The 27,424-nt window shown below is 42.4% G+C and overlaps 1 protein-coding gene across 1 annotated transcript in view; it reads left to right on the forward strand.

The window, feature by feature from the left end:
* Positions 1 to 27,424, forward strand: part of MED13 (mediator complex subunit 13) — a 75,407-nt gene that overhangs the window by 9,187 nt on the left and 38,796 nt on the right. Inside the window, exons 3-9 of the mRNA XM_075264744.1 lie at positions 11,857 to 12,025; positions 20,422 to 20,567; positions 20,932 to 21,129; positions 22,393 to 22,584; positions 22,891 to 23,053; positions 23,994 to 24,104; positions 24,617 to 25,303. Coding sequence (XP_075120845.1) covers positions 11,857 to 12,025; positions 20,422 to 20,567; positions 20,932 to 21,129; positions 22,393 to 22,584; positions 22,891 to 23,053; positions 23,994 to 24,104; positions 24,617 to 25,303 — 1,666 coding nt within the window. The remainder of the gene's footprint in view (positions 1 to 11,856; positions 12,026 to 20,421; positions 20,568 to 20,931; positions 21,130 to 22,392; positions 22,585 to 22,890; positions 23,054 to 23,993; positions 24,105 to 24,616; positions 25,304 to 27,424) is intronic.

Raw genomic sequence — 27,424 nt, forward strand, 5'->3', positions numbered from 1 at the left:
TAACTGTTATAGGGCAGTATAACAGCTATAGTGGTGGGGGGCTGTTATTAACTGGGGGGTGGCCCTATAACTGTAATGAGGCACTATTAAAGTTAGGGTTATTAACTGTGTGTGGTGGGGAATACTATAATCCTCGTGCTCCTCCAACCTCCTGCCCCGCCTGCCCGCCACCCCTACACACACATACTGTAACCATAATTATACTTACCTGATCACTATTGCAGCTTTCCAGGGATCTGTTCTTGCACACAGGATGTGTGCATCTTCTAGTCTGTTCCCCAGCCTCAACAGCACCAAAGTGAAGGTTCCAGCTGTAACATAGATTTATCTAGTATTAATGCAGCTGACGGGATCTGTTCTGACATTCAAGATGTCTGCATGCTCTATGTCATAGAATATGCACACATCTTGTGTCTCAGAACAGATTCCGGCAGCTGCATTAATGCTAGGTAAATGTAAAGTGATCTGCTGGTGTAGGCTACACCAGATCACTCTCTAAAACAGGTTCTGTACCAGGTGTCTGCTGATGCGCCTATGATGTGATAAACGGCCTGGTTCTGATCCAAGGCCCAGTGGTTTGGGGACCTCTGGTCTAAGCTACCCTTTTGATGTATTAAGATACATTCTTTTTTTGCTACATTTTTGTAAGAACCTCCTTTAATAATAACTGTTCCATTGAACTGATGGTGAAGACCTGGAGGAGTTCGACACCTGACACAGAATAGAGCAGGGAGCAGATGGCTCCCTGTGTCCTGGCTGAACCAAGTCTTTGCCGCATCCCTCCAATTCAAGTTAAAGAGAACCTGTCAGCAAGCACAAAATGCTAAATGCCATTCAAAATTTGATTCTTGTTGTGCTCTGAAAATTTATACATACACACACACTTATTTTAATCTGTCCACCTACTCAAATGATATGACTCCTGGAAGTGTCTCTGTATACTGGCTTTGAACTTTCATGTGGGAAACCTTCTGTTTTTTCCACCACACTTGGAGAATCAGAGCCAGTTTACATATAACGATCTAGGGGTTATATATTTTGAATGGGTAGACAGATTTAAAAATAAGTAACTCCAAATTCAGGGGCCCACTGTGAAACAAATGATGTATGCTATTAAACATTTTGTCCTTAGTCATAGGTCCACTTTAAATGGAGTCAGGTCAGTGGGAAATCCGATATTCAGCTGACAGTACTTTGTAGGGTAGCTGCTACACTTTCCAAAGAAGTCTTTATTACTTGGCATTGCAGCTCCATTTTCATAAATATCAGTGTTTTATTCTTATGCAAATTATCTGAAAAGTGCTTTAGGGGCGGGGCTTCTCCTGGGTCTAGATCACTGTCAACAGACTCCCTTTTGATCTGCAGTAACTTTATCTGGCTCTTTCCTTGCCCTTTAGGTATATATTAGCTGCAGAGAACAGCTGATTGGTGGAGGTGCCAGGTATTGAACCTCAGCCAAACGGATATTGAGTCTGCTATGAGGATTGGTGCCAGGAATAGGGCTGTAATAAGGAGCGTTTCTCCTTCCACAGCTGATGGGATCAGAGAAAAATCTGATCCAATAGATTAACATGTTTAGTGGTCTGATCAAACATGACTGTAGCACTGTACAAGGATGAGGGCTCCTTTTGGTGACTGTCAAGTCTGCATCTCCATCTCAATCCTCTTCATAAATGCAGTGACTCTTCTGCTGGGCCACGCACCAGTAAACTGGCATAAATTATATCAAATCTACCTCAACTTTTTGTGCAACTGACATTTAAAAAGTTATAAACCTGACTTAATGTAAACCGCCTTTCTCTGCAACATACTATTAGGTTACACCGATTTGTGTAGTAAGCCCTCCGCACAGTAATAGTACGGATCATTGATGGAACAAGCAAAGGAGCTGTTCCTGGTAGCTTGTTTCTAGGTGGTATTTGGAAATAACTGCTAGAGTCAGGAAATACTCAGATTAACCCCTTCCTGTAATCAGTGAGCAGTATTTATCATGGTTGGGGTAGGCCTTCTGTCACCCATTTTACACTACCATATGTGGTGAGACTGGGGTGCCAAGGGGTTTCCATGACAGGTGATTTGTCAACAGTCTTTTAGCTTGGCTATTGCAATAATGTGTGTATATGTGTGTGTGTGTATATATATATATATATATATATATATATATATATATATATATATATATATATATATATATATATACACACACATGGTGATTGAAGAATTGTACTTTTGGACATCTTTTAATTTCTGGCAGTATTTGTGTCATTAATACATTTTGTAATTTTTTTTTTTTTTTTTTAACACATTTTGTCTTCTTTCTATGAATTCCTGCATCTCTGTATTTCTCTTGTTTCTGTATTGATGACTTTCTCTGACTGAATGTTACTGTGTATGCCAAGGGTAGGTAACCTTCGGCACTCCAGCTGCTGTAAAACTACAACTCCCAGCATGCTTACTTAGTCTGCTGCTCTTGGAACTCCCATGGAAGTGAAAGGATCATGTTAGGAATTGTAGTTTCACAACAGCTGGAGAGCCGAAGGTTGCTGACCCCTGGTGTATGGAGTACTGCGCTGTGAGAGATGTAGAGAAAATGAGGGGGGGGGGGAGCACTTCAAACAGTAATATGTTGGACATTATAAAATGTACAAACTTGCTTTTGGTGCCATATGAAAGAGAAGAGTTTTATCATATGATAGTATGATTATGCTATGTCTATATAGTATATGCTATCTATATTATGTATAGAGATATCCTAATCCCGAAATAATCCTTGAAAGAATATAGATATCTCCTTATTCATGTGACACCAAATGCAAGTGTGTACATTTTGTAATGTCTGATATATAAGTATTTGAAGTGACCCTCCCCTTTTCCTCATTCTCTACATGTTACACAGCTCGTACTCCCATACACGATGATAATCAGTGAGAGGCAGAAACCGCCTTCAATACAGAAACAAGGGAAAGAGTGACAAAATGTGAAGGAGAAAGAAAGGAGACAAAATGTGTTAAATTTTGGACTACACTTTATGAATGACTCAAATGCTGCCAGAAAATCAAAAGTTGTCCGAAAATTTAGTTATATTTAGTTTGTTTGTTGCCTGGGTTTTGATCTAAACTCTAGATTTCCACATGAAACACTTCCCTACATTTGCATAAGAGTAAAACTGTCATGAAAATAGGACGTCATAGCTGAATACCAGACTTATTTGGAAACTAGAATGGCCTCTACATGGCACTGTTAAGGTTTCTAACCAATTTAAGCTGGGTTCACATCTGAGTCTCTTGTCATACAGACTGCTGAAAAATCAGCTAAGAAAAAAGTCCTATATTTTTCAAATGTTAATTCCCATGTTTAAAGAGGACCTTTCATCAGATTGCGCACAGGCAGTTCCATATACTGCTGGAAAGCTGACAGTGCGCTGAATTCAGCGCACTAGCGGCGTTCCCGATCTGTGCCCCGGGTAAAACTATCGGTCCCGGTACCGTAGCTCTTTACAGTCAGAAGGGCGTTTCTGACAGTCAGTCAGGAACGTCCTTCTCCACAGCAGCGCCTATAGCGCTGTAGAGGAACGCCCCCTCCCTCTGCTCATAGTGCTCGTCCATAGACGAGTATTAACAGGAGGGGAGGGGGCATTCCTCCCCACTCACACAGTACAGCTCAATAGGCGCTGCTGGGCAGAAGGACGTACCTGACTGTCAGAAACGCCCTTCTGACTGTAAAGCGCTACGGTACCGGGACCGATAGCGCTTTACCCGGGGCACAGATCAGGAAAGCCAATAGTGCGCTGAATTCAGCGCACTGTTGGCTTTCCAGCAGTATATAGAACTGTCTGTGCCCCAAACCATGAAAGGTCCTCTTTAAAGGGGCCTTTAGAACCCATTTCTGAAAAACGTTTTAATTACGAAGACCTGTTTGCATCTATCATAATGGGGCATATGAATGTCTTTTTTTCCGCATAAAATTTCCTTCTATAAACCATTTTGAAAAGCTGCTGCAAAGAATGCCCCGCAATCTGGACAACTCAATTTGGCCATATGTAACATGCTGAAAAAAAAAATTGCCTTTTTCTGCCAACATAACTGATCAATAGGGATTCATTTCCCGTCTATCAGCAGATCGCCAGAAACTGCCAACTTTAAGGCCGGGACCCCATGGGATGTAAACGCTGCGATTTTCCCACAGCGGAGATGTCGCGGGAAAAATCGCAGCATTGTACAGTGCAAGCAAAGCGGATGGGATTCATGCGAATCCCATGCCCACTTTGCGGAAAAATACGCAGTGCGGACACACTGCGATTTGCAAAGCTGTTGCGGCTCAGCAAATCACAGCATGTCAATTATATCTACGGAAACGCCGGCAGCTTTCCCGTAGATATGTTAAAGGAAAGTCCGCAGAGGAAAACTCTGCAAACTTTCTGTTGAAAGCGCTGCAGAAAGAACTGCAGTGCGTTCACGCCGCGGTTCTTTCTGCAGCACTTTAGCGCTGCGATTACGGCCTGTGGGGCCTTAGCCTAAGGCTGTGGCCCCGCATAGCATAAACAAAATAAAAATTAAAGAAAAGCAGAAACAAAATACATTTTGCTGCAAATTTGCCTTAAATAGTCATGGAGGTGAGAGCAGCTTCACCTAATCCTACAATCGTCACTCTAAATCACAGCCATTGTGGCGGGAAACGTGATTGGACGTGATTAGACTGACGTCTATCCGTGAGTAACATATAAGTCATACTGCACTGTAGTCCAATGACTGCATGATCAGATGATGTTGCTCCCCACCCCCAGGGACTAGTTAAGGTTTATAGGAGGAAAAATAAGTTTACGCTGGGGCCTCTTATTGCAAAAGCGCTTTGAAAATGCAGCGTCTTACAGTAGATGTAAAGTGGATGGGATTCTGGCATAATATATACAATATGCTAATATATACAAAATATCAGCAGCATTTGAAGTTATTCAAATATACCTACGGAAACACTGGTGTTTTCTCGTGTACGTATAATTGAAGCAGAAGGTCCACTGACTAAAACTCTCCAGACTTTCTGTGAAAAGCGCTGTCTCCTTCTGACATTCGTATAGACTTTAACTGTTTGCATAGAAAATGGTTTACGCAGACCCTCTATATAAGCAGCACTGTGAATGTGTTAACCCCAATCGCCAGCAGCATTTTGTGAAATCTTAGCTGCGTGTGTAGATCGGAGTCAGCACTTCTATGTCAGACTTGTATAAACACAGGTCCACTACAAGAGGAAGGGTGAAGGAAGACTCAGGCAGGGGACAGTAATATCACCCATTAGATTTAGTTCAGGAAGGTTACTTTAAAGAAAAAGCAGATTGGCATTTGTGTGGAAGCCAGAGTAAGCATTTCCTCTAATGACACTGAGATGAGTGCAATGTGATCTGTCCTTCATGTCTTTAGCTTCTGTATTTGGGAATGCCTCGCAGCTTGTTCTGCAAGAACCATATGCCTGCTTAATAACACTGGTGTCCTATTACATGCATTTGTTTCTTTCCCTACTGGGTGGAGTAAACACAAAGAAGGGCTCCAGTTTTATAGTACTTTCCCATGTAGTAATGTGATTGGAAAAATTGATGTCTGAATTGGCAGTGTTCTCAGCTGTGCACCACTATGTTAACATAGGTTATCAGTTTTAGGTGTGTGCGTGAGACTGTCAGGGCCTCTAACTTTGAATTGTGCTGAAGTGCCCGTGGCTCTCATGCGAGTGTGGCAGCCTTTTAATTCTTAACGAGAGCAGCTTTTCTAAAAACTCCATATCTTCCTTAATGGTTTAACATTGCAGTGTTCCCTTCCCATGGAAATGATTTTTTTTTTTTTTTTTTAAACTGACCACCAGCAAGCCGTCCCCGAGCAGTTTTGCCTGGCTTTTAGACACTCTCAAAAGGCGGCCAGTGACACTAGTGTGTGAACGCCCCCTAAAACTTCTGCAGATCAGTTTTTGTCCCATGCCAACAAGCTGCAGTGCTCACTAACTGTACTTTTAATAGCGGCCATAGTGATTAAGGTTGCTGTTATTTTATTCAAGTCTGTGGGACAACTGCTGCAGTACTCACTATGGCTATTTCATGTACAGTTAGTTATTTCTGCAGCTGATCTTCGAACACGTGGCTCCCTGCTGATCTAGAATTAATGTTCTGTCCTATGATTAAAACCTAAATCTTAAGCATGCGGTCACCCTTTCCAGTGATCCCATAGGCTACCTTTCTGGGTTCCTCCTTTTTTTTTTTTTTTTTTTTTTCCTCCCCCACTTTCCTTTTTCTTTTCCTGGGCCCTCTCTGCCATGTCCTCTCATGAAGAGCCAACTCGCCCCTCGGCCCCCTCCAGTGCTGCCACTGCCTTCCCAGATCACTGCTCAGTTGGTGGCTTCTAGGGAACCCTCCAGACGCTCTCATAGTTCCAGCTCTAGGAGTCGTCCCCACAAGAGGACCAGGAAGTCTTCCTACAGGTCATGGTCTTCCATCCCTACTCCTGGGCATTCTCTTAGGTCTCATGGCTCCTCGTCTACAGGTGGAACTCTGTCTCCCCCTGCTCGCTCTGTTTCTCCTGGGGATGCCTCTGACTCCGACCTGTAGCGTCAGCCAGACACATCCACATCCCTTGCTACGTGGGAGTTAATATGTGCAGTCCAGGACACTCTTCAGATCTCTGAGGATCCTGATACTGCTTCTCAAGAGGACACCTCCTTCTGCCTCAGTTGTCGCCCCCTTTGGTCTTCCTTCAAAATTATGTCAAACTCCCCATAATTGATGAACGATAACTTCACCCGGACTGACCTCCTGTCTTCTACTAGGAAGTTGTATGTTCTTTTTTTTCTTTCCCAGAGCAGTGTCTGCAAGTATCACTCCAAGACAACCAGCTGCTTGTCACTAAAATTCTGAATGCTTCCAAATACCTGTGATGCCTCCCTTGCAGGGGCTCACCGTTCTGCCGAGGCAGCCTCCACAACACTGTGGCTATCTGCCGTACGATCTGGATTCGTTCATGGAACGCTGAGGCCACCAAGAAGGCAGTTGTAGTCCTTTCCTTTTCCTTGGGACGAACAGGTCCAGCTTTTTGGCAAATGCTTAGAGAAGCTTATCTCTGAGGCCACAGGGGGTAAAAATTCTCGTTTCCCGCAGAGGTGTCCCAAGCGCCAGCCATCTTCTTCTGGCCATTCCCAGCGTTTCCGCTCCTTTCGTGAATCCACCTCTCTGGAGGGAAGTCTCCTCTGGATTCCCACTCTAAGAATCCCTCTTTCAAGCCCAAACATGCCTGGCAGTCCTGCTCCAAGCCCTCCTTGGCGTGAAGGGCTTCCCCTGCTTGGGGCCTCTTTTCAGAATCTGGCTTGCCAGCATCAATGATGCCTCCATTCGGAAGATGGCGTCTACTCCCTGGCAGACGGAAGATGGTTGGTGTGGGGGTGTGTGTGTGTGTGTGTGTGTGTGGGGGGGGGGGTGTTTCTTCCCCCTCCTTCCTGTCCACTTTGCTTTCTTTCCCCGCTTGAGTGGCCACATTTCTCCAGGCAGTTTCCAACCTCCAGTGGCAAGGAGTCACTATCCTTGTGCCTGCTTCAGAATGTTTCCGGGATTGCTACTCCTACATGGTCAGTTTCCAAGAAGTACGGCTCTCTTCACCCTATCCTGGATCTTAAAGGGCTCAACAGGTTCGTCCGCATCAACATCTGCAACATTTACCTCCACATTCCCATTGCACTGGACCATCAGCATCCCCCCCCCCCCCCCCAAGAGTTTTCACCTAGGTGATGGCCATCCTTCGCTCGAGAGGAGTTGCCGTGATTCCATACCTGGATGACCTGCTGGTGAAAATGGACAATCGCTCCAGCTTGCAGGTCACCTTGGATCATCTTTGTCGGTTTGGCTGGCTCATCGAGAGAGTCTGGTATTGGGCCGTCTCAGCACATGGAATTTCTGGGCATGATACTCGACACTCACCAGAGCAATATTCTCCTCCCGAAGTCAAAGATACTTGTCCTACGGTCTGGTGTGATTTGCTTTCCGAGGAAATCTCCTTGTTTTCTTCGTTTCTGCATGCGGGACCTGGGCACGATGGTCTCAACCTTTGAGGCCATCCCTTTTGCCAGTTCCACTCGCAGTCTCTTTAGCTGGCGATTCTGGCACACTGGGTCATGTCCCTGTCCATCCTCGTTCGCCTGATTCTTCAAGTCCGTCGAGAGCTGCTCTGGTGGCTCTCCTACCTAGAAATTTTCCAGGGGAAGTCTTTTCTTCCCATCCGTTGGCAGGTGATTACTAGCTTTCAAGCAGGTGAGCGGTCTTTGGTGTCTTGACCGTCCAAGGCCTGTGGTCCACTGCGGAGTCCTCCCTCTAGATCAACCTGCTGGAACTAAGGGCTATCTTCCTGGCTCTGTCTCATTGGACCTTTCTTCTTCAGGGGCGTCCAGTCAGACTCCAGACCGAAAACTCCACCACGGTCGCCTACTTGAACCACCAGAGGGGCGCTAGGAGCCATGTAGCCTTTCTGGAGGTCTTCCACTCTCTCATATGGACAGAGCTTTATGTCCCGCCTCTTTTGGCAGTCCACATTCCAGGTTTGGACAACTGGATGGCTGACTACCTAAGCCGAGAAAAACCTGACCTGGACAACTAGTATTTTCAAGAAATCTTTCTCCAGTTGTGCTCCCAGTGGGGCGCACCCAACGTCGACCTCTTGTCCGCCTGAACCACAAGGTCCTCCTTATGTGGCTCCGCTATGGAGCCAATGCTGTTGTGATCCCCTGGTCGGACTTCTGCCTACTGTACCTGTTTCCTCTTCTTCCCCTTCTCAATTGGGTTCTCAAGAAGCTCAAGACTAGGGCTTTTCGGCATCTGACTTCTGCAAGGCTTGCCACCTGGTTTTCCAGTCACACTTTCACAAAGTTTTACCTGATCCATTCTATAGCTCTGCTACTGCCAGCTTGGGTCGTAAGATTCTACAAGTTGCTGTGTGCTAGGTTGTTTTCATGGCTGTGTGCTTCCCACCCCCTGGGACTGCTGTAGGACATTCAATGGTGCTGTCCTGAAATAAGTGAAAAAAGGGATTTTTTTTTTTTTTTTTTTAAAAAAAACAAACAAATTTTTTTTTGTACTCTGTAAAATAATTTGCTCGCTGTAGTCAATGGGGGATAAGGGGCCCACCCGTGTGTGTGGTGGCCGTGTTTTTTTTGTTTTGTTTTGTTTTTTGTTCGGTCTGTGTTTCTCGCATTCAGGACATGTTGGTGGTTGGTTCTGTGTACTTTTATTTATTTATTTTTTGTTATAATTTTTTTTTTTTCTTCACTTTTGTGTCTCTCCTACAGCTGCGGTACAAACTGGCTTAATACACAATCTGTGGGAGGTTATAGACTATAAGGTGGAGCAGACAGCTTTTCATTCTCCTAGTGTCAGCCTTCTAGTGGCTGGGTCTATACCCATGGTGCTACGTCCCCCAGTGAATACAATGAGAAAACAATTTTCTCTGCAGTGCTGTACTGCGAGGGGGTGTTACTCACTGCCCAGCCATGACGCGATGAGTGCTGAGGCGCTGAGGAACGCCCCCTCACAGTACAGCACTATGGACAGACTGTTCAGGAGGGGCGTTCTCAGTTACGCTATCAGGAACACCTATCTGACAGTGAAGAGCTCTCGGTAATTGCACTGATAGCTCTTCACCTGAGGCACATAATGGGAAAACAGTGCGCTGAATTCGACTTTCTAGTGGTATACAAAACCACAAATGCCCCGAGGAAATGAAAGGTCCTCTTTAAGCAGTCTGTAATTGCAGCACTATTAAAAACTGTACTGGTGTATCTTATTGTAGCTCTTGGCAAAACTGTAGGGCTCTTGCAAAACTGGATATATAAAAAAACAAACAAAAAAAACTTGTCTTCAAAAATGGAACACTTTTTGTCTTACAATGTAACATTTTTTGATTTCTCTCAGCTTCCACAATAGTAAGGCCATGGTCACACTGCCGTCATTCAAGTCTGTTGTTCTGATCCATCATTGGGGGAAAAATGTCCCCGCAGGATTCCCCCACCCCATTAGAAAAGTAAACAAGAGAGAAGAAAGTTTCTACCCTGTTTTTTGCAGTACTGTGAATGTGGATTGATACAGACGGAGTGTTCGCTGATGGCAATGTGATTGTAGTCTGAAATCCTGTTTGTGCTGGCTCTCATTAGTGTAGAATTGGCATAACATTGCAGGTAATAGTTTAGTAAAAATGATTACATTCTAGCAGAAGGTGCAAACTGTTCCTTGTCTGATAACCTCTTATTATTGTACATTGTAGTTTTATAGAGGACATTCCAGTGTGTGGAAGCGCTCCGCTGAAGGCACAGAACTGACCATACAGTCCCATGTAATAGCTTTGTGGCCCCCTGTACTTAATAGTATCTCTTCTACTCCATTACATGCGATGAGATCTACCCTTTCATTGTGTTTGATGGCAATGGTGACATAATTTTACCTGTAGGCTTGTTACTAGGAGTGGTTAGTGATATGGAAATCAGCCGCACCTTCGCACTGAAATCTGGCTGTATGCATAGGCAACACTTGTAAGAAGAACAAGTTAGATTTGGCACTTGTCCCATCAACTCCTGTTCTAGTCTAAGTAGTTTAGTGGAAAGTTGAGAATTCATCTAATGTACTCCATAAAGTGGAGAAACATGCAACATTTGTCTAGGATTCTGTCCCCAAGGTGTCAGCAGTTCTGTGGGAACATGGAATACTTGTCTGGAGAGCAGCATGCACAAAGTATTTCTTCCCAAGCAAGGTGCTTCATACTCTGGAACATTCTGTTGTGAAATAGCATTTTCTGATATTAAGTGGAAACTTTTTTGCAACACGAATGGATATCCTGAATGAATATTTGGCCAGCCTCCGTCTTTTAATAGCGCTTTGTGGGACAGAACACTCTCCAAGGCTTGGAGCTGAAACTGGCACTTTAATACAGTAAATGTCTAGATTGGGTATAAGATAAAGAACTGATTTGTTAGGCAGACTCCTACTGGACAAACATAATTAATTTTTATTTTTTATATTTTTGGACTGTACTTTTACAGCATTTCTTTTGAACAATGTCTAAGAGCCCTTTCATGTCAGCCGAGAATCTTTCCAGTTATCGAGAACGACCAAATTGGCCCATGTAAAGGTGCCAACTACAACCCAAAAATGAGCAAATCATCTGTTATACAGAACCATAAATCGGTCTGGCATCAGCCGGCACATGGTCCCATGTAAATAGTACCAACAAATGCTAACTTGGGAATGGAAATGAACAATTTGCAGCATTTTTTTTTTTTTTGCCCTTCTCCCAATTGTCCCACGAAATTAGAATAAGTTGTACAGTACATTGAAAACTAAAAATCTGTTGCATTTGTCTGAATAGGGTTCATTCAGACAAAATGAATCAGTTGTAGTCATTTTTGCAGCAAAATCTGAAGCTAGCGAAGGCTTTCTTGTAGTGTTAAGTAAATAATTTTCATTTATGAGAATATTGAAGCAAGAGTCTCATGAGACAGGAGCCTAGTTCTTTAGCACTCACCTTTTATGGGAATCGTATATGCAGTCAACTGGAGTCTATGGGGTTGGGCAAAGTGCTGGTCACGTACTGGTTTGTGTGTGTAAATATGTTTAATTTGTAATAACTGCAGTCAAGTGTGGGGTCTAGAGTCACCTCATAACCGTAATATTAAAAAAAAAATAGTATTCTGTACACAACTGGTCTCTTATTGCATGTTTCGGTATTGCTTTATGGGAATTTCTGTATAGGTTCTTGTTTAATAAATTTGACTTGAAATAAGTTTTTGATCTAGAACATAATTGTCTTGTATGTTGTCACAATGTTCTCTGCTTTTTTCCCCTTTAAGTGGAGGAAGATGGCAGTTGGGATAATGGACTCTCCTACGATTGTCGCACGCTGCTGTTCAAGGCTATCCATAACCTGCTGGAACGATGTTTAATGAACCGAAATTTTGTGCGCATAGGGAAATGGTTTGTTAAGCCATATGAGAAAGATGAGAAGCCAGTTAATAAAAGGTGAGTAAAGTGCCACCTTCTCTGACAAAATGACTAAGCTGCTTACAGTGAGCCACTTAAAAAAAATGTTTTTACAGATTTTTGTTTCTAGATACTGCAGTTCCAGTAAGATCATCCATTATGTACTGGGAAAATTTCCTACAATGTGTTATGTCTCTGTGCCCTCTTTAAAGGGATTTTCGGATCTTAAAAGGGGTATTCCCATGTATATAATCATATCTATATTTGTAGATAATTAAAAGTTAAACATTTTTGCAGATATAAGTAATTAAAAATTCTGCAGAGTTTTAAAGATTTTCTCTAAATTTCTTAGTGGTGACAGTCTTTTATCTTGATCAGCTGCCATGGATACGACCACTAATGTAGAAACTTTCTATGGTCCGGGACTTGTCAGGAACCCAGCTATGATTTTCTTATTGTAGCAGAGTTATCAGGCAGGGACACTACATATATCAGAAGATATCCAGACCACAATAAAGAAATCGTGGCTGATTTTCCGACCTTAGAAAGTTTCTGCAATAACAAACTGTCACCACTAGAGAAAATCTTTTAAAACTCTGCAGAATTTTTAATTACTTATATTTGCAAAAATGTTTAACTTTTAATCATCTACAATTTAAAAAATAATTATGTAGATGGCAATACCCCTTTAAGTTATCCACTAACCATAGAATAGGGGTGACTTGCAGATAGGTTAAGTTGGACCCCCTCAGCCCTCCACCATCAGAACAGGGTAACATTTATTTATTTATTTTTGTCCCCCATTTTGATATACACTCACCGGCCACTTTATTAGGTACACCATGCTAGTAACGGGTTGGACCCCCTTTTGCCTTCAGAACTGCCTCAATTCTTCGTGGCATAGATTCAACAAGGTGCTGGAAGCATTCCTCAGAGATTTTGGTCCATATTGACATGATGGCATCACACAGTTGCCGCAGATTTGTCGGCTGCACATCCATGATGCGAATCTCCCGTTCCACCACATCCCAAAGATGCTCTATTGGATTGAGATCTGGTGACTGTGGAGGCCATTGGAGTACAGTGAACTCATTGTCATGTTCAAGAAACCAGTCTGAGATGATTCCAGCTTTATGACATGGCATTGCATTATCCTGCTGAAAGTAGCCATCAGATGTTGGGTACATTGTGGTCATAAAGGGATGGACATGGTCAGCAACAATACTCAGGTAGGCTTTGCAACGATGCTCAATTGGTACCAAGGGGCCCAAAGAGTGCCAAGAAAATATTCCCCACACCATGACACCACCACCACCACCAGCCTGAACCGTTGATACAAGGCAGGATGGATCCATGCTTTCATGTTGTTGACGCCAAATTCTGACCCTACCATCCGAATGTCGCAGCAGAAATCGAGACTCATCAGACTAGGCAACGTTTTTCCAATCTTCAATTGTCCAATTTCGATGAGCTTGGGCAAATTGTAGCCTCAGTTTCCTGTTCTTAGCTGAAAGGAGTGGCACCCGGTGTGGTCTGCTGCTGCTGTAGCCCATCTGCCTCAAAGTTCGACGTACTGTGCGTTCAGAGATGCTCTTCTGGCTACCTTGGTTGTAACGGGTGGCTATTTGAGTCACTGTTGCCTTTCTATCAGCTCGAACCAGTCTGGTCATTCTCCTCTGACCTCTGGCATCAACAACGCATTTCCGCCCACAGAACTGCCGCTCACTGGATGTTTTTTCTTTTTCGGACCATTCTCTGTAAACCCTAGAGATGGTTGTGCGTGAAAATCCCAGTAGATCAGCAGTTTCTGAAATACTCAGACCAGCCCTTCTGGCACCAACAACCATGCCATGTTCAAAGGCACTCAAATCACCTTTCTTCCCCATACTGATGCTCGGTTTGAACTGCAGGAGATTGTCTTGACCATGTCTACATGCCTAAATGCACTGAGTTGCCGCCATGTGATTGGCTGATTAGAAATTAAGTGTTAACGAGCAGTTGGACAGGTGTACCTAATAAAGTGGCCGGTGAGTGTAGATGGCTCATGCATTGCTCTATTTACTTCAATGGGTGTGCTGGAGATGGCCAAACAGTAAATTTAGCCATCTCTGGCGATCCCCTTGAAACGAATGGAGCGGTACACATGCTGGCCATCCACAGCTCCATTCAGAACAGTGTACACAAATAATCCCCTCCCTCCGTTCTCCTGATAATTAAAAAAAAACAAAAAAAAACACACAAACAAACAACCTCCTGGACATTATATAATGAATTTGAACAATCTGCTTGATGCTACAGCGAAAGAAATAATAGTTTGCATGGACTGAAGAAATGTTATGCGTTTCATCATAAAACATAAGTGAATTTTTATACTAGGGTTACTGTGACCTTTATAAAATAATATTAAGCGTCAAGTGATGGTTTCTATCCACAAAGGACAGCTGGAGTAAAGAGATGCTGAAAGTAGGACAGCGCAGGATAAACTGCAGTAGCTGAAAGCCATGGGCACGTTTCTTTGCAATATTATGTTTCACTTAGGATTTTTAAGGTATCAGTGTGTAATGACAATAAAGAGCATATTGCCGATTAAACAATATTGGCTTCACATGCCCGAGCTGGGCTTAATGGCAAAATACTCCTGTACATAGATATTAATTAGATATTATGTGCATGCAGTATCTGATTTTAGCACCACAATACCAGTCATTGGAATCTGCTTGCTTATGTCAACAGATTTCTCCTAGTTACTTAAATAGTTGTAGAAGGCAGAGTTTTAGATCTAATAAATATGTTCAGAGCTGAGGTCCCATGTTGCTGCGTTTTCCTACGATTTTTTTGTTTTGTTTTTTTGAGTCAAAGCCAAGCATGGATCCTGCTAATATTATAAATGTGAAAGTTTGGATGTTTGTGGGTGTTCCTTAATCATGCGTATACGGCTGAACAGATTAGCCTGAAATTTGACACATGCATGACTTGGCTTCGGGATTGAAACATAGGCTACTTACATTTCGCCTACATTCCCGGGCTGCGCGACCGCAACTGGAAAATTGCCGTTCTGCCGAAATTGAAGGACCTGAAATGATGTCATCCCAGGTTTTTGTACAGCCGCCCGATTGGCTGCCGCTGCTGTGTGGGCGGAACAATCGGCCCGGCTGCAGGATGAAGAACATGGCGACGCTCGACATCCAGCCTTACTTTTCACACCAGAGGACAGGCAGCCGCGCAACTAGACCATCGCCACCACTTGCTTGGTAACTCCACAGCCTTGCAGGGGAAAGTGCTGCAGCCACGGCACAGTCTGGTACCTATAAGCTGGTACCTCCATACGCCAGCTGCCGCTTCGCTGGAGCAGAGCCGTGACTCTATACGGCAGATCGCGGAAGCCCGGGGCCACACAAGGGGGCAGGGTTACATGGACAAGAGGAGACCAGGGGCACAGGGCCTGCGGAGAATTGGGAGGGATGGTGGATGCCGTGGGGGGGCAGGGGGTTCCGCATGAAGGGTGGTCCTAAGGTAGGGATATGTGCGGGGGGAGTCATGGGAGTAGGGGGTGGGGTCCGTGGGCACATGGTAGTACAAAATAAAGTGAAATGTATAGGAGGTACTTCAGGTTCTACCTTCTGCTCAATCCACTCCTGGCTTTAGCTGGAAAAAAAGCAACAAAATATGCAACAAAAAAGATGCTTTTTTTTTTTTTCTAATGCCAGCATTTTCAATAGGCCATTAAGGGTCCATTCACATGGAGGAAAATGATGAGGAATTTGGTGTGGAATTTTAGCGCTGAAAAGAAAGCCTCCCATTGATTTCAATGGGTTCCCTTTTCTGCTAGCAAAAAAACGGAACCCATTGAAGTCAATGGGAGGCTTTTTTTTTTTTTTTTTTTTCCTTCCAGTGCTGAAATTCCACACCAAATTCCTCATCATTTTCCTCCGTGTGGATGGACCCTAACATGAGTGGTTGGGATCTGACTTCTATCACTCCAGCTGATTGATTGGGTCGCTGCAGTGAAGGAAATGTCACAGCTGAGTCTATGCAGTTGCTTGGCTCTACATTGTGGATAGACCAATGGCTTGGATCTTCGATTGATGATCTATCCAATCTCTTTTAATGGAAAGAGCAGCAGTACCTACTGTCACTGCTGCAATTTGTACAATTTGTGCATATATTACAGGTAACGGTCCTGGGTGTCGGACCATCAGAGATATAATATTGATGACCCATCCTAGCCAATTTTATAAACTGGTTAACGTGTTTGAAAAGTGTTAAACGGAATATGTATATGCCTTTAGTGAGAAGTAATCTGGTATATAATTTTATTTTGGGGGTCCAAGTTACCCAACTTATGCACCGTTTAACTTCTTTTTGTGCAATATCTAGAAAATCATTGAGGTCTGGCTATAAGCTTTTATGTAGTTTGCTGCTTTTTGCAGTTTTCATTTATATCATACTACCTTTCAAGGAAATGGGCAGCCTTGGGATAAGGGAACTGGGCCATTATGTTTGACAAATTTACTCCAATTTATGGCAGAAACTGACAATTATTATAGAGCAAGTGCTCACCTTAAGTCAGTTTTGGTTTCAGTCTGATGTGTGACATGCACGTTTATGTAAATATCCCCCCCCCCCCATATGCCAGTTTTTGACTTTTGTATGTAGTACCACAGCCAAAATGGAGCAGCTATGAAATTGCAGCCTACACGTGTCCTTTTTTTTGATCATTAGGCATTCCCTGTTCGCCCATCCATACATAGGTGCACATCAAAAGGCAATAAACAACCTTTAGTTTGTAACCTTTTAGTCTTATAATTCATAACCGCAGTTGCAAGATAAAATGAGCCAAGGACACTCTGCTGTCAATCGCATGCAAGTACTCGGGTGTAACTTTTTTGTATTAATGGGGGGTGGATTGGATGGGTTTGTGGACCGTGATGTTTGATCTGTTTGTGTGTGGAGCAATGTGCCTACTGCCTTAGGAGATCTTGTTGTGTGGCTTTTTAGGACTTTGTTTGCATCCGTGTATCCTATATTGTATGCATGACTTGCTCTGCCTTATCGGGAATAAATTCTGCCATGACATATATGCATATTTAACTGTACTAAGTATTGAAAGCCCTGATAAAAAATAAAAAATTAAAAATACAAAAATAGAGTTAAAAAGCATGAATCACCTACTGACTGTATCCCTTGATACATTGGAGCATATTTAAAGGGATCCTATCACTCAGACATGATTTTTTTTTTTTTTTTCTTCTAAGTACCATGTCGGAATAGCCTTAAGAAAGGCTATTTGTCTCCTACCTTTCATCGTCTTCTCCGCGCCGCCGTTCGCCTACAATCCCGGTTCTTGTCGTTATGCTAATGAGCTCTCTCACAGCACTGGGGACGGGCCCCAGCACTAAAACAGCACTGGGGGCATCCCCAATACTGCGAGAGAACTCTCTCCAGTGCCGCCGCCTCTTCTTCAGCAGCGTCATCTTCAGCCTCTTCTTTCGGTGGTGGCTTGTAACTTCTAAGTCCTTGGGCACAGCAGACTGCGCATGCCCGCAGGCCACAAGAAAATGGCCTCTTGCACAGTACTGGAAGCGGCCATTTTCTCGTGGCCTGTGGGCATGCGCAGTCTGCTCTGCCCCAGGCCTTAGAAGTTACAAGCCACCGCTGGAAGAAGAGGCTGAAGGTGACGCTGCTGAAAAAGAGGAGGCTGCACTGAAGAGAGTTCTCTCGCAGTATTTGGGATGCCCCCAGTGCTGTTTTAGTGCTGGGGCCCGCCCCCGGTGCTGCGACAGAGCTCATTAGCATACCGACAAGAACTGGGATTGTAGGCAAACAATCCGGCGTGGAGAAGACGACAAAAGGTAGGAGACTAATAGCCTTTCTTAAGGCTATTCCGACGTGGTACCTAGAAAAAAAATGTTTGATAGAATCCCTTTAAGACTGTCATAAAAGCCATTCTTCATAGCCCCATCATCGGCAGAAGGGGGAGTCTTTTACATGCACACACTCCACAACACCATGCACCTGGAAGTTGTGTTCCAGCTCCTAGCTGGGGCACCTTCCCACATTGTTCACCCCAGATTTCTGTTCAAAAACTATAAATAAAAAATCTGGTTTGGACAATGGCCCTGCACGCCCTCTCCACACCCCATTAGATGTAGGGTAGGGGCAGCACAGAAAATATAAAGTTGAATTCTCCCCCACAAAAAAATCAATAAATTACTCTTTGTCTGGTAAGCCTGTAAAATTTGCATACAAGTTATAATAAAACTACCCCATTGTATTGAAAGATGGGATAGTGTGCATATGTTACTGTAGAAAATGGGCAAAATAGGTCAAGAAAATGAAAAATAGCTTCTCTCCTCCCCAATCTCTGTAACTGACTGTGGTAACCAAATCCCATCTGTTCTCTATATTCTGGTCCCTCTCGACACGTAGGAAATTACCACACTTCCTGGCTCCTCCTGTTTGTCGAGACAGGACCTAGTAAGCATCAAGAGGTCAGCGATGTAATATTTAAAAATTAATATTTAATTTTTTTTTTTTTATTTAGAAATTTAAAATCCTGCCTTAAATATAGTGAATACAATTTTTTTTTTTTTTTTTATGTTCTAGAATGGTTAAATGAGTTGGCTGGATGTCTGCTGAGATTCAAGGCCTAAAAGAATGACTTGTATTGGCATATTTTCTAAGTTGGGCAGTGTGGTGAATGTACTTTAGCTCATGAGCAGCAAAGCTCCTATTTGTTTTTCTTGTCCTTGGTAGCTTTCCAGCCTCAGCTGGCAGCCGTCTTGTTTTCTTTTTTAGAAGCTGTAATAAGTAATGTTTTACATGATAGAATGTAGTTGTGCGCTGTCACAATGCACAGCTTTTAAGTGGTGTTTTCTAGATGTTTTATTGTTGCATTATGTAGGTTCTTGTTTGCTTTCAGCATGCAGTGTGTGTCTGCAGTCCTTAGTGATCTAGCCTAAAGTAGAATTGCTACATTTCATTACAAGATGCTGCTATTGCATTCTCCTGTGTGGAGTATAGTTACCATGTCTGCATGGGAAAATGCTGATTTATAGGGATGCTGAGTGCACTACATTTAGTATTTAGCCACTACAGGTCTGCACCAGGCGTTAGACAAGAACTATCAACTGCACTGTAGCAATATCCAGGGTTGACAATATTTTGAGCTAAAGCTAGGTTCACATCTGCACCAGAGTCTTTGTTGCAGAAACTGCCAGAAATCAGTGAAGAGAAAAGGCCTTCAGACTGGGTTCACACTTGCGCTGGGTTCTCCTCTGTCTGGGTCTGCCTGGGAATCTGAATGACGGAGAGCCAGTCTGCTAAAACAACGGTTACCCGCTGTTTTTGTATTGAAACCGGTGGAGAAAAAAGTCTTCTGTGCAGGACCGTATAGTTCTCAGCACTTGCAACTGGATCACGTTGTCAAGGGGGGCTCTCATGCCCCTTTGACATCAGCCCTTGTAGTCTTGTGTCAGACAGGGGGCATGATTCAGAGCTCCAATCAGAGGCAGCCAGTGTCAGCACTCAGAATCACACACCTTACTTGCTAGACGGCTGTCCCGGATTTCCCGTTAGTGAGCGATCCAAGATCCTAGCTGGGGTGATGGTGCAAATACCCACAGAGAGGGCTCTGAATGGCTCTTCTGGCATGCATGCAATGGCTCTACCAGTATTAGTGCGATATAAATGCTTTCCTTTATATCTCTACATATATTTAACTCCATTATACTTAGCCTTATATAGGTCTCAATCTTGGGCATTTATAAGTCTTGGAAAAAACAGGTCGGTTCACATTGGCGTATGTATTTCGTCTGGTTAGAGTCCACATGGAGACCTCCCGGACGGAATACAATTGCAATTGCAAGCGCTGTGCAGTTACAGCTCATGGACCCCGTAGACTATAACTGGGTCCGTGTGCTTGCCGTGCACTTCCCGCATGAATCAAAGCACACAGACCCCATTATAGTCTATGGAGTCTGTGTGCTTTAACTGCATAGCGCTTGCAGTTGCGTTGGCATTCCGTTTGGGGGTTGCTCACACGGACTCCCCAGACGGAATCCAAACGCTAATGTGAACCAGGGGTAAGTTTGCAGGCTGTATCACAGCTCTTTCAACACTAAATCCTGGCTGCTGTAAATCAGATTTCTGTAAAATATTTGCTATATTAATACTAATTAAATGAAGTTTACTGGGGCTTTCACTTACTCCCATCAGTTGGGAGTTTATTCTATGCATAGGGAACAGTACTAATGAAGGAATATATTTAAAACCACTTGTCTTTCAGCAACATTTAAATCACAAGTCTTTGTATGAATAGATAGATTGATATAATAAATATATAAAGCAATTGCGGTATATATAATTTTTTATTTTTTTTTTGTGCGCGTGGTTTTTTTTTTTTTTTAAAAAAAGAAAATCTCTTTCTATTGCAGTGAGCATTTGTCCTGCTCGTTCACCTTTTTTCTTCATGGGGACAGCAATGTTTGCACAAGCGTAGAAATTAACCAGCACCAACCAGTATACGTTCTTAGTGAAGAGCACCTTAACTTAGCCCAGCAGTCAAGTAGCCCATTTCAAGGTAAGTGGCTGTCATTCTGAGTCTCAAACTAGTACTTGTTGCCTTCTGAATGAGCCTCTAGTATTTTTATTTTATTAATGATTCTTTCAAAAAGTATTTACTTTTTTTTTCTACTTTTAGGTTTTAACTAGAGATGAGCGAGTAGTATTCGATCGAATACCTCGCTGCCATAGGTATGCGTGTAAGCGGCCGAACACCAAGGGGTTAAGCACATCGAATGTTCAATGCGTTTAACCCCTTGGTGTTTGGCCGCTTACATGCATACCTATGGTGGGGAGGTATTCGATCGATTACTAATCTCTAGTTTTAACCCTTTTACTTTACAAACCTAAAATCTGTACGTTCTGCATTGATCTTTTTCCAGTTATCTTGAGCCCATTTGGATTAAATGGAACCCTCACAGGACAGTCATTTAAGATGTCGGACTCTTCTACCAAGAAATTAATAGGGGAATGGAAACAGTTCTATCCAATTTCATCCAATATTAAGGAGTGCCCAGACGAAAAGCAAGAGGAGATGGATTGGGAGGATGATTCACTGGCAGCTGTGGAAGTTTTAGTTGGTTAGTCTCAAGAATTTCTCACTTATTTATTCATTCATTGATTTTTGTCACGTTTGTTTAGGCCATTAATGCAACTTCTGATACAGAGCGGGTATTTTGTAGTGTGTATCTCTCACATGAGGTCCGATACGTTAAAGTTTTGTTGTAGACTAAACCATTTGACCTTGCAGCAATATGTTTCATGTTCGTGTTTGTTTTAAAAACACTGTGCGCACATTGTGTTTTGTACATTACAATATGAATGCTTTGTTACTTGTTATACGCAAGAACAATCTGTTCAGAAGCAAATATACAATTTAGTGCGTGTTGGTTTCTTTTTGTATGTCTTCCATTATGGTTCTCATTGATACATCTAACTGCTAATTCTTCTGAGAGAAGACACTCTTAAAAAGGTTGTCCAGGCATTTTTTTTTTAATTTTTTAAATATGCCAGGGGAGGTAAAAAAAAAAATTTGTTCTGTGATATCATTGTAACATTGCATGCCCCTCCGTTGAGGCCACTGATTGGCCTCAGTGGTCACGTGTGGCTCTAACTTCCGCTACACATCAACACTGATCAGAGAAGATCGGACTGCGCTGGGTGGCATCAGAGCCCTATGGAAAGGAAAATATGATTTAAAAAAAAAAAAAAAAAAAAAATTTTGTTACTGCCCCCGGCTGATTTAAAAATTAAATCTGTTGACCATTTTTGCCTGGACAACCCCTTTAAAGTAAAATTGGTAAGCTCAACTATTAAAATGGCATTATACTCTATTAGTCCAACTTTGGGTCAGCTTAACCGACAGTCAGTTCTGTTACACAAGTAGTATGTGTGTGTGTTTTAACTATTAAAATATAGGACATATAGGCACTTGTAATGCAGCGTTGACACTTGTGCCACTGTCCGCCCTTTGTGTTTCTGCTTACATCCCTGGAAAAACTGCATAGGAACAGCTTGCCGGCCAGTTTAAAAACCCATTCGTTTCATTTCAGACATGTAGGACTTTGTGTTTGTGCAAAAAAAAAAAAAAAAACTGTGGAGAGGCTTCCATACGGACACCGGTGGTTTTCGTTAAAAACCCATTGAAATGAATGGGTTTTTAAACTGACCGTCAGCAAAGCTGTCCCTATGCAGTTTTTCTGGGGATTTATGCGGAAACACAAAGCGTGGAAAGCAGGGCAAGTGTGAACTCCACATAGAGCTATTAGGATACAGGGTATAATTACATATGCTGGTTCTGACCTTGTACGGTTTATTAACCTTCTTCCTTTTTTTGTTCCTAGCTGGTGTTCGAATGGTCTACCCAGCATGCTTTGTTCTTGTTCCTCAGTCAGACATCCCTACTGTCAATTCATCTGGGTCCACTCATTGCTCAAACACATGCTTAGGTGTTCAAGTGCCTGCTTCTTCCCGAGATCCAGCCATGTCTTCAGTAACACTGACACCACCAACATCCCCAGAAGAGGTTCAAACAGGTAGGCTTGATGTTTTCTCATTGCTATTTTCCAAGAGCTGGAACTTTCTCATCAATGTAGCCATGTCAGAGCTTTGTGTGTGTGGTTTTTTTTTTTTTTTTTTAAATTATTTATTTTCAGCTCCAATTTGTGGTACGTATAATGTAAGAAAAAAATAAAAATAAAATATATATATATATATATATATATATATATATATATATATATATAATTATTTTTTGTAAAAGAGAAAATGTAGTCCTAATGGGCAATGTATAATTGTTTAAATGCTTACATTTTTGCCTAATCATCCATTATTCTCCCCAGTTGATATCCAGTCTGCACAGAAGTGGATGAAGTTTCCGTCTGTCTCTGATTGTTTCAATTCTGATAGCACGAGTCATCATGGTGGTAAAATACCGAGGAAATTGGCTAACCAAGTGGTTGACCGAGTTTGGCATGAGTGCAACATGAATAGATCCCAGAACAAGTAAGCTTACTGTTTTATGACTGGTACATGCTTTATAACAAGGGGTCTTCTGACCTATCAACAGAGTTGATTGGCCCTACCAACTCTGCAGTCTTTTTGAGAGGAATGTTGTAGTGTTTTTGTCTGTTGTGGCTTCTAAGGATGACCGCTTTATGCTAGGTTCTCACCTGATAAAAAAAAAAAAAAGCAATTACTCATGAACCCCTTAGACTAGAAAAAAAGGCAAAAAGTGCAGGGAGAGCGCTTTTCTATCTGCATTTTTCAAGCAGAATGGGGAACGGAATCCCCCAGTGGAGTGCAGGTGTGAACCTAGCCATAGCATGTTTTACCACTTTAAAAGCCACAATTCTTCCATGGAAATGATTTTAGCAAATGAGAGGCTAGTTGTATCCATACTTGCATACCCACTCAATGAGTATCTGTTGAATTGCATGGGATCATAGGTTTTCTACTTGGACAATACAAAACTAACTAGTAAACGTCACATTCTCCAAGTTTTTAATAATTAAACAAACGAAACAAAAACAGGCTACAAGGAACTTAAAGTATAAACCAAATCATTACTCGCGTGTCCATTCTCCCAACTATCCAGCTCTACCTGTGATGGTCTTTCTGGTTTCTTTTTACAAGCAGGTGTGATTGCTGCTACAGTCACATACCCAAATACTGACATTGTAGTTCAGTATTGTAGCAGCAGGGCATGTGACTGCAGCTATCACATGGTGTCTGTATATAAACAGTCCAGGAGGTACCATTGGAAAGCTAGTGCTGGATATCTGGGTGAATCTAGCAGAAGAGTAGCTATTTTTTTTTTTTTTTTGTGGCCTGTTTTAGAAGGGGCTGCCATACAGACTATTAAAATGTGTTTTTTTCGTCTGTATAAGTTATATTGTGTAATATTCCCCATTGCTCTGTTATTAATTGAGGTTTTAATTTGCAGGAGAAAGTTCTCTGCTACATCAAATGGCGTGTGTGAAGAGGAGGCCTCTGAAAAAGCCACAACCTGGGATTTTGTAGAAGCTACACAAAGAACATCTTGTGCCTGTTCAAGGTAAATATCATTTACATCCCTTCACATCAACGACGATCTTTATAAATTGCTTAAGTAAGGAAAGCTGCTTATGGGTATTGGTCTATTGAGCTTAGGGCTCGTTCACATCAGCGTTGTGAACTCCGTTATGCAGGTTTCCGTTTCCTGCCTAAAACAGAGTCAGGAGACGGAAACCTGCAGGAGTCTTTCTCACCCATTCATTTGAATGGATGAGAGAGATGTCCGGCCGTGAGCGGCGGTGAGCGTTTTATGCTCTCCGCCACGAAACCGGGTTTTATAATCCGGACACAGTGTCGGACATGCAGTGCTCTGTGTCCGGATAAAAAAATCCGGTTTCGCGGCGGAGAGCATAAAACGCTCACCGGCGCTCACGGCCGGACCCGGTCTGAGCTTTCCGACTTCTGGCATGCAAAACACAGAAAGCTCAGAACGGACAGGTGAACGCAGGTGTGAACCTATCGTTAGGAACAATTATGTGACTAATGGTGACTTTTATAATTTTATGATTTTAGGCACAAAAATCTTAAACAGAGAAATTCAGGTCAGCCGAGTCAGGTGACACCCTCAGGGCCCCAGCAGCAAGCGGCTCAAAAGCACAAGCCTAATGAGAAGCAGGAAAAAGGTGACAAACCTCAGAAGCGTCCACTTACTCCTTTTCATCATCGGATATCTCTTGGAGATGATGTCAACATGGAGACAGATGCAAGCCAGAGACTTGGAATTCGCTCCCAAGATAGTCGAGGGCGTTTCTCAAATATTCGGCCAAGTGATGTAGCAAAAACTCCACAATTGCATGGCAATGAGATGAGCAATTCGCCTCCACCTCCTCCATTGAGTCCTCATCCCTGTGAGGTTTTAGATGATGGCAGTGAAAGTATAAAAAATCCATCAACTCCTCAAAGTCAACATTTCTATCAGATGCCTACTCCAGATCCTTTAATTCCTGCTAAAGCAATAGACGACCGAATTGATGGATTGTCTCAAACCTTCGCTCCTCCTTTTACTGAAGTACTTGAACCCACAGTTTATGTTGGCACAGCAGTTCATTTGGAGGAAGGCGAAACTGACAACACCTGGAAGTATTACAAGGTTCCAAAGAAAAAGGAATCTGAATTTCTCCCTCCATCACTTCCTAATGATAAAGTAAGAGATGATGGTTTTGGTCCATCTGGAAAGGAAAGTAATACTTCTGTCACAGAGTAAGTACTAAAATTATGCTAAATGACTTCATAAGGTGGCTGCTGTTTGAGTACAACGTACTATAAACTTTCTATGTAGAAGGCCACTAGGTTAATAGTGGTTTGTAGGAATTTGCAGCAGATTTTGACACTGAGTCCATCACAAATTCCACCTGAAATCTGCCTTCCTTTCATTTCAATGGGTGGCAGTAGCTGATTTTTTTAATTTCCTTTCCTCTGCCGGTTCTTCAGGTGGATTTCAACTGAGAAATCCTATTGTGATGAATTGGAGGTAGAAAATACCTGCTTTAGGCTTTTTTTGTTGTAGATTTTGCTGCATTTTTTTCAGCTTTTGGCTGCAGAAGGAATGGGAATTATATAGAAATTCTTATATTTCTACCTTCCACTTATGCACTCTTGGCTTTGGCTAAAAAAAAAAAAAAAAAAAGCAGCAAAAGCTGCAACCACAAATACTTCATTTCCGCAGTGTGGGGCCTCAGCCTTACTTGTCGGCTTGGGATTTGGCACTGCCCAATAGGCAAAATACAGTTGCGCTCTTCTCCAAAATCTGCTTCATATTCAGTGTCAAAATCTACTTTAGGCTAAAGCCCCACATTGTGGAAGCTTTTTTTTGTTGCAGTTTTTGCTGTGTTTTTGTGAGCCAAAACCTGAAGTGGATTGAGGAAAATGTAGAAGTAGAAGAGCTTCCTATATAGTCCTTATATCTTTTGTAGCCATTCTTGGCTTTGGCACAAAAAAAAACAATGAAAAAGCAGAGTTTCAGCAATATGGGGTCTCAGCCTTAAATTCCTGAAGCAGAAATTTTCTGCTTGACAAATTCAGCACCAAATTCATATGTGTGAATATCGCCTAACACTGTTTTTCTGTTTCAAAATGTCAGCTCAATGAAAATTAAAAAAAAAAAAAAAAAAAAAATGTAAATGGGCCTGTTAGGCAGTTTCATGTAATAGATTGCATTGATACAGAAAAGGGATTCTCTGGATGAAAGGAAATGGAAAGTCATGTGGTATGTCTAAGGGCCATTCACATCACAGGGTAGAATAGAAAATTAGGAGTTTGTTGGCCTACATGACCACATTTAATGTTTCTAGTCAAGCTTGTTCATCATTATATAGTGAAACTTCTGAAACTGCCTAGATTTGCATGAAGATGGCAAGTACACCTAGCAATATAGTGGAACTTAGAGCATCTTCGAGCATGATTTTTGGCTTTTGAAGACTGAAGTATTCGTGTGATACTCTGACTATAATGGAAGTCACCCCCTATGCACCAACTGTTTAATTTGCGTAAAACTTAAGGTTATTTTTCTCCAAATCTGAAAACATGATGTACATAACAAAGGTATATTGTTTACCACATAATGTGCTCTGTAACATGGTGGTGACAGTTGAACATGCTCGGGGGGGGGGGGGGGGGGGGGGGGAGGTGGTAGACTCCCTTTTACAATGTGATCTCAACTTTTCTTGGGAGCAATTTTGGTATTCCTGGCAGTGGTTTATAGCATCTCCAAAAGAATCAACTTCTGTGCCTGCATTCTATCTGTCTTGAATAGTAGCAGTTATAACGGGGAAACGGAACGTCACCGGATAGTCAGAAAAATGTGCCAGAAAATGTTATCCCGGACAACTCCTTTAAGGCATTAGTAAAAAAAAATTCACAATTTCATCTATCTATCTATTTATTTATTTATTTTTATTTTGCTAAGAGACAAACCTCAAATAGTGGAATCCTTCGGGTTCTGGCACGGTGTATGTTACTTGGGCAGGAACAGTAGTGCTGCTGGCTGTTGTTCTTCCATCTGAGATTTTTGCTATATTGGACAGGAAGTGTGTATAGTAGCTAATCTATTAAAATCATTCTTCAGTATTTCCCATGTTCATAAAATTGCCCTGTATATGAGAACAGTCACTTTTCCTTTTAATATGTTTATCTCTCTTAAGGCTGGGTGATTATGACCTAATTCCAATGGCGATTAATCGAGCATTTTACCTTAATTACAATTCATGGTGATTTATAGTCACACCCTTTTAAATCCACACCCCTTTTCAGGTAGGGTCACAAGGGTCAACCAGAGGTTTCGTTCAGACCAAACACATCTGAACTGAAACTATTATAACCTGG

Source organism: Leptodactylus fuscus, chromosome 2 (genome assembly GCF_031893055.1).
Source record: "Leptodactylus fuscus isolate aLepFus1 chromosome 2, aLepFus1.hap2, whole genome shotgun sequence".
Taxonomy (NCBI): domain Eukaryota; kingdom Metazoa; phylum Chordata; class Amphibia; order Anura; family Leptodactylidae; genus Leptodactylus; species Leptodactylus fuscus.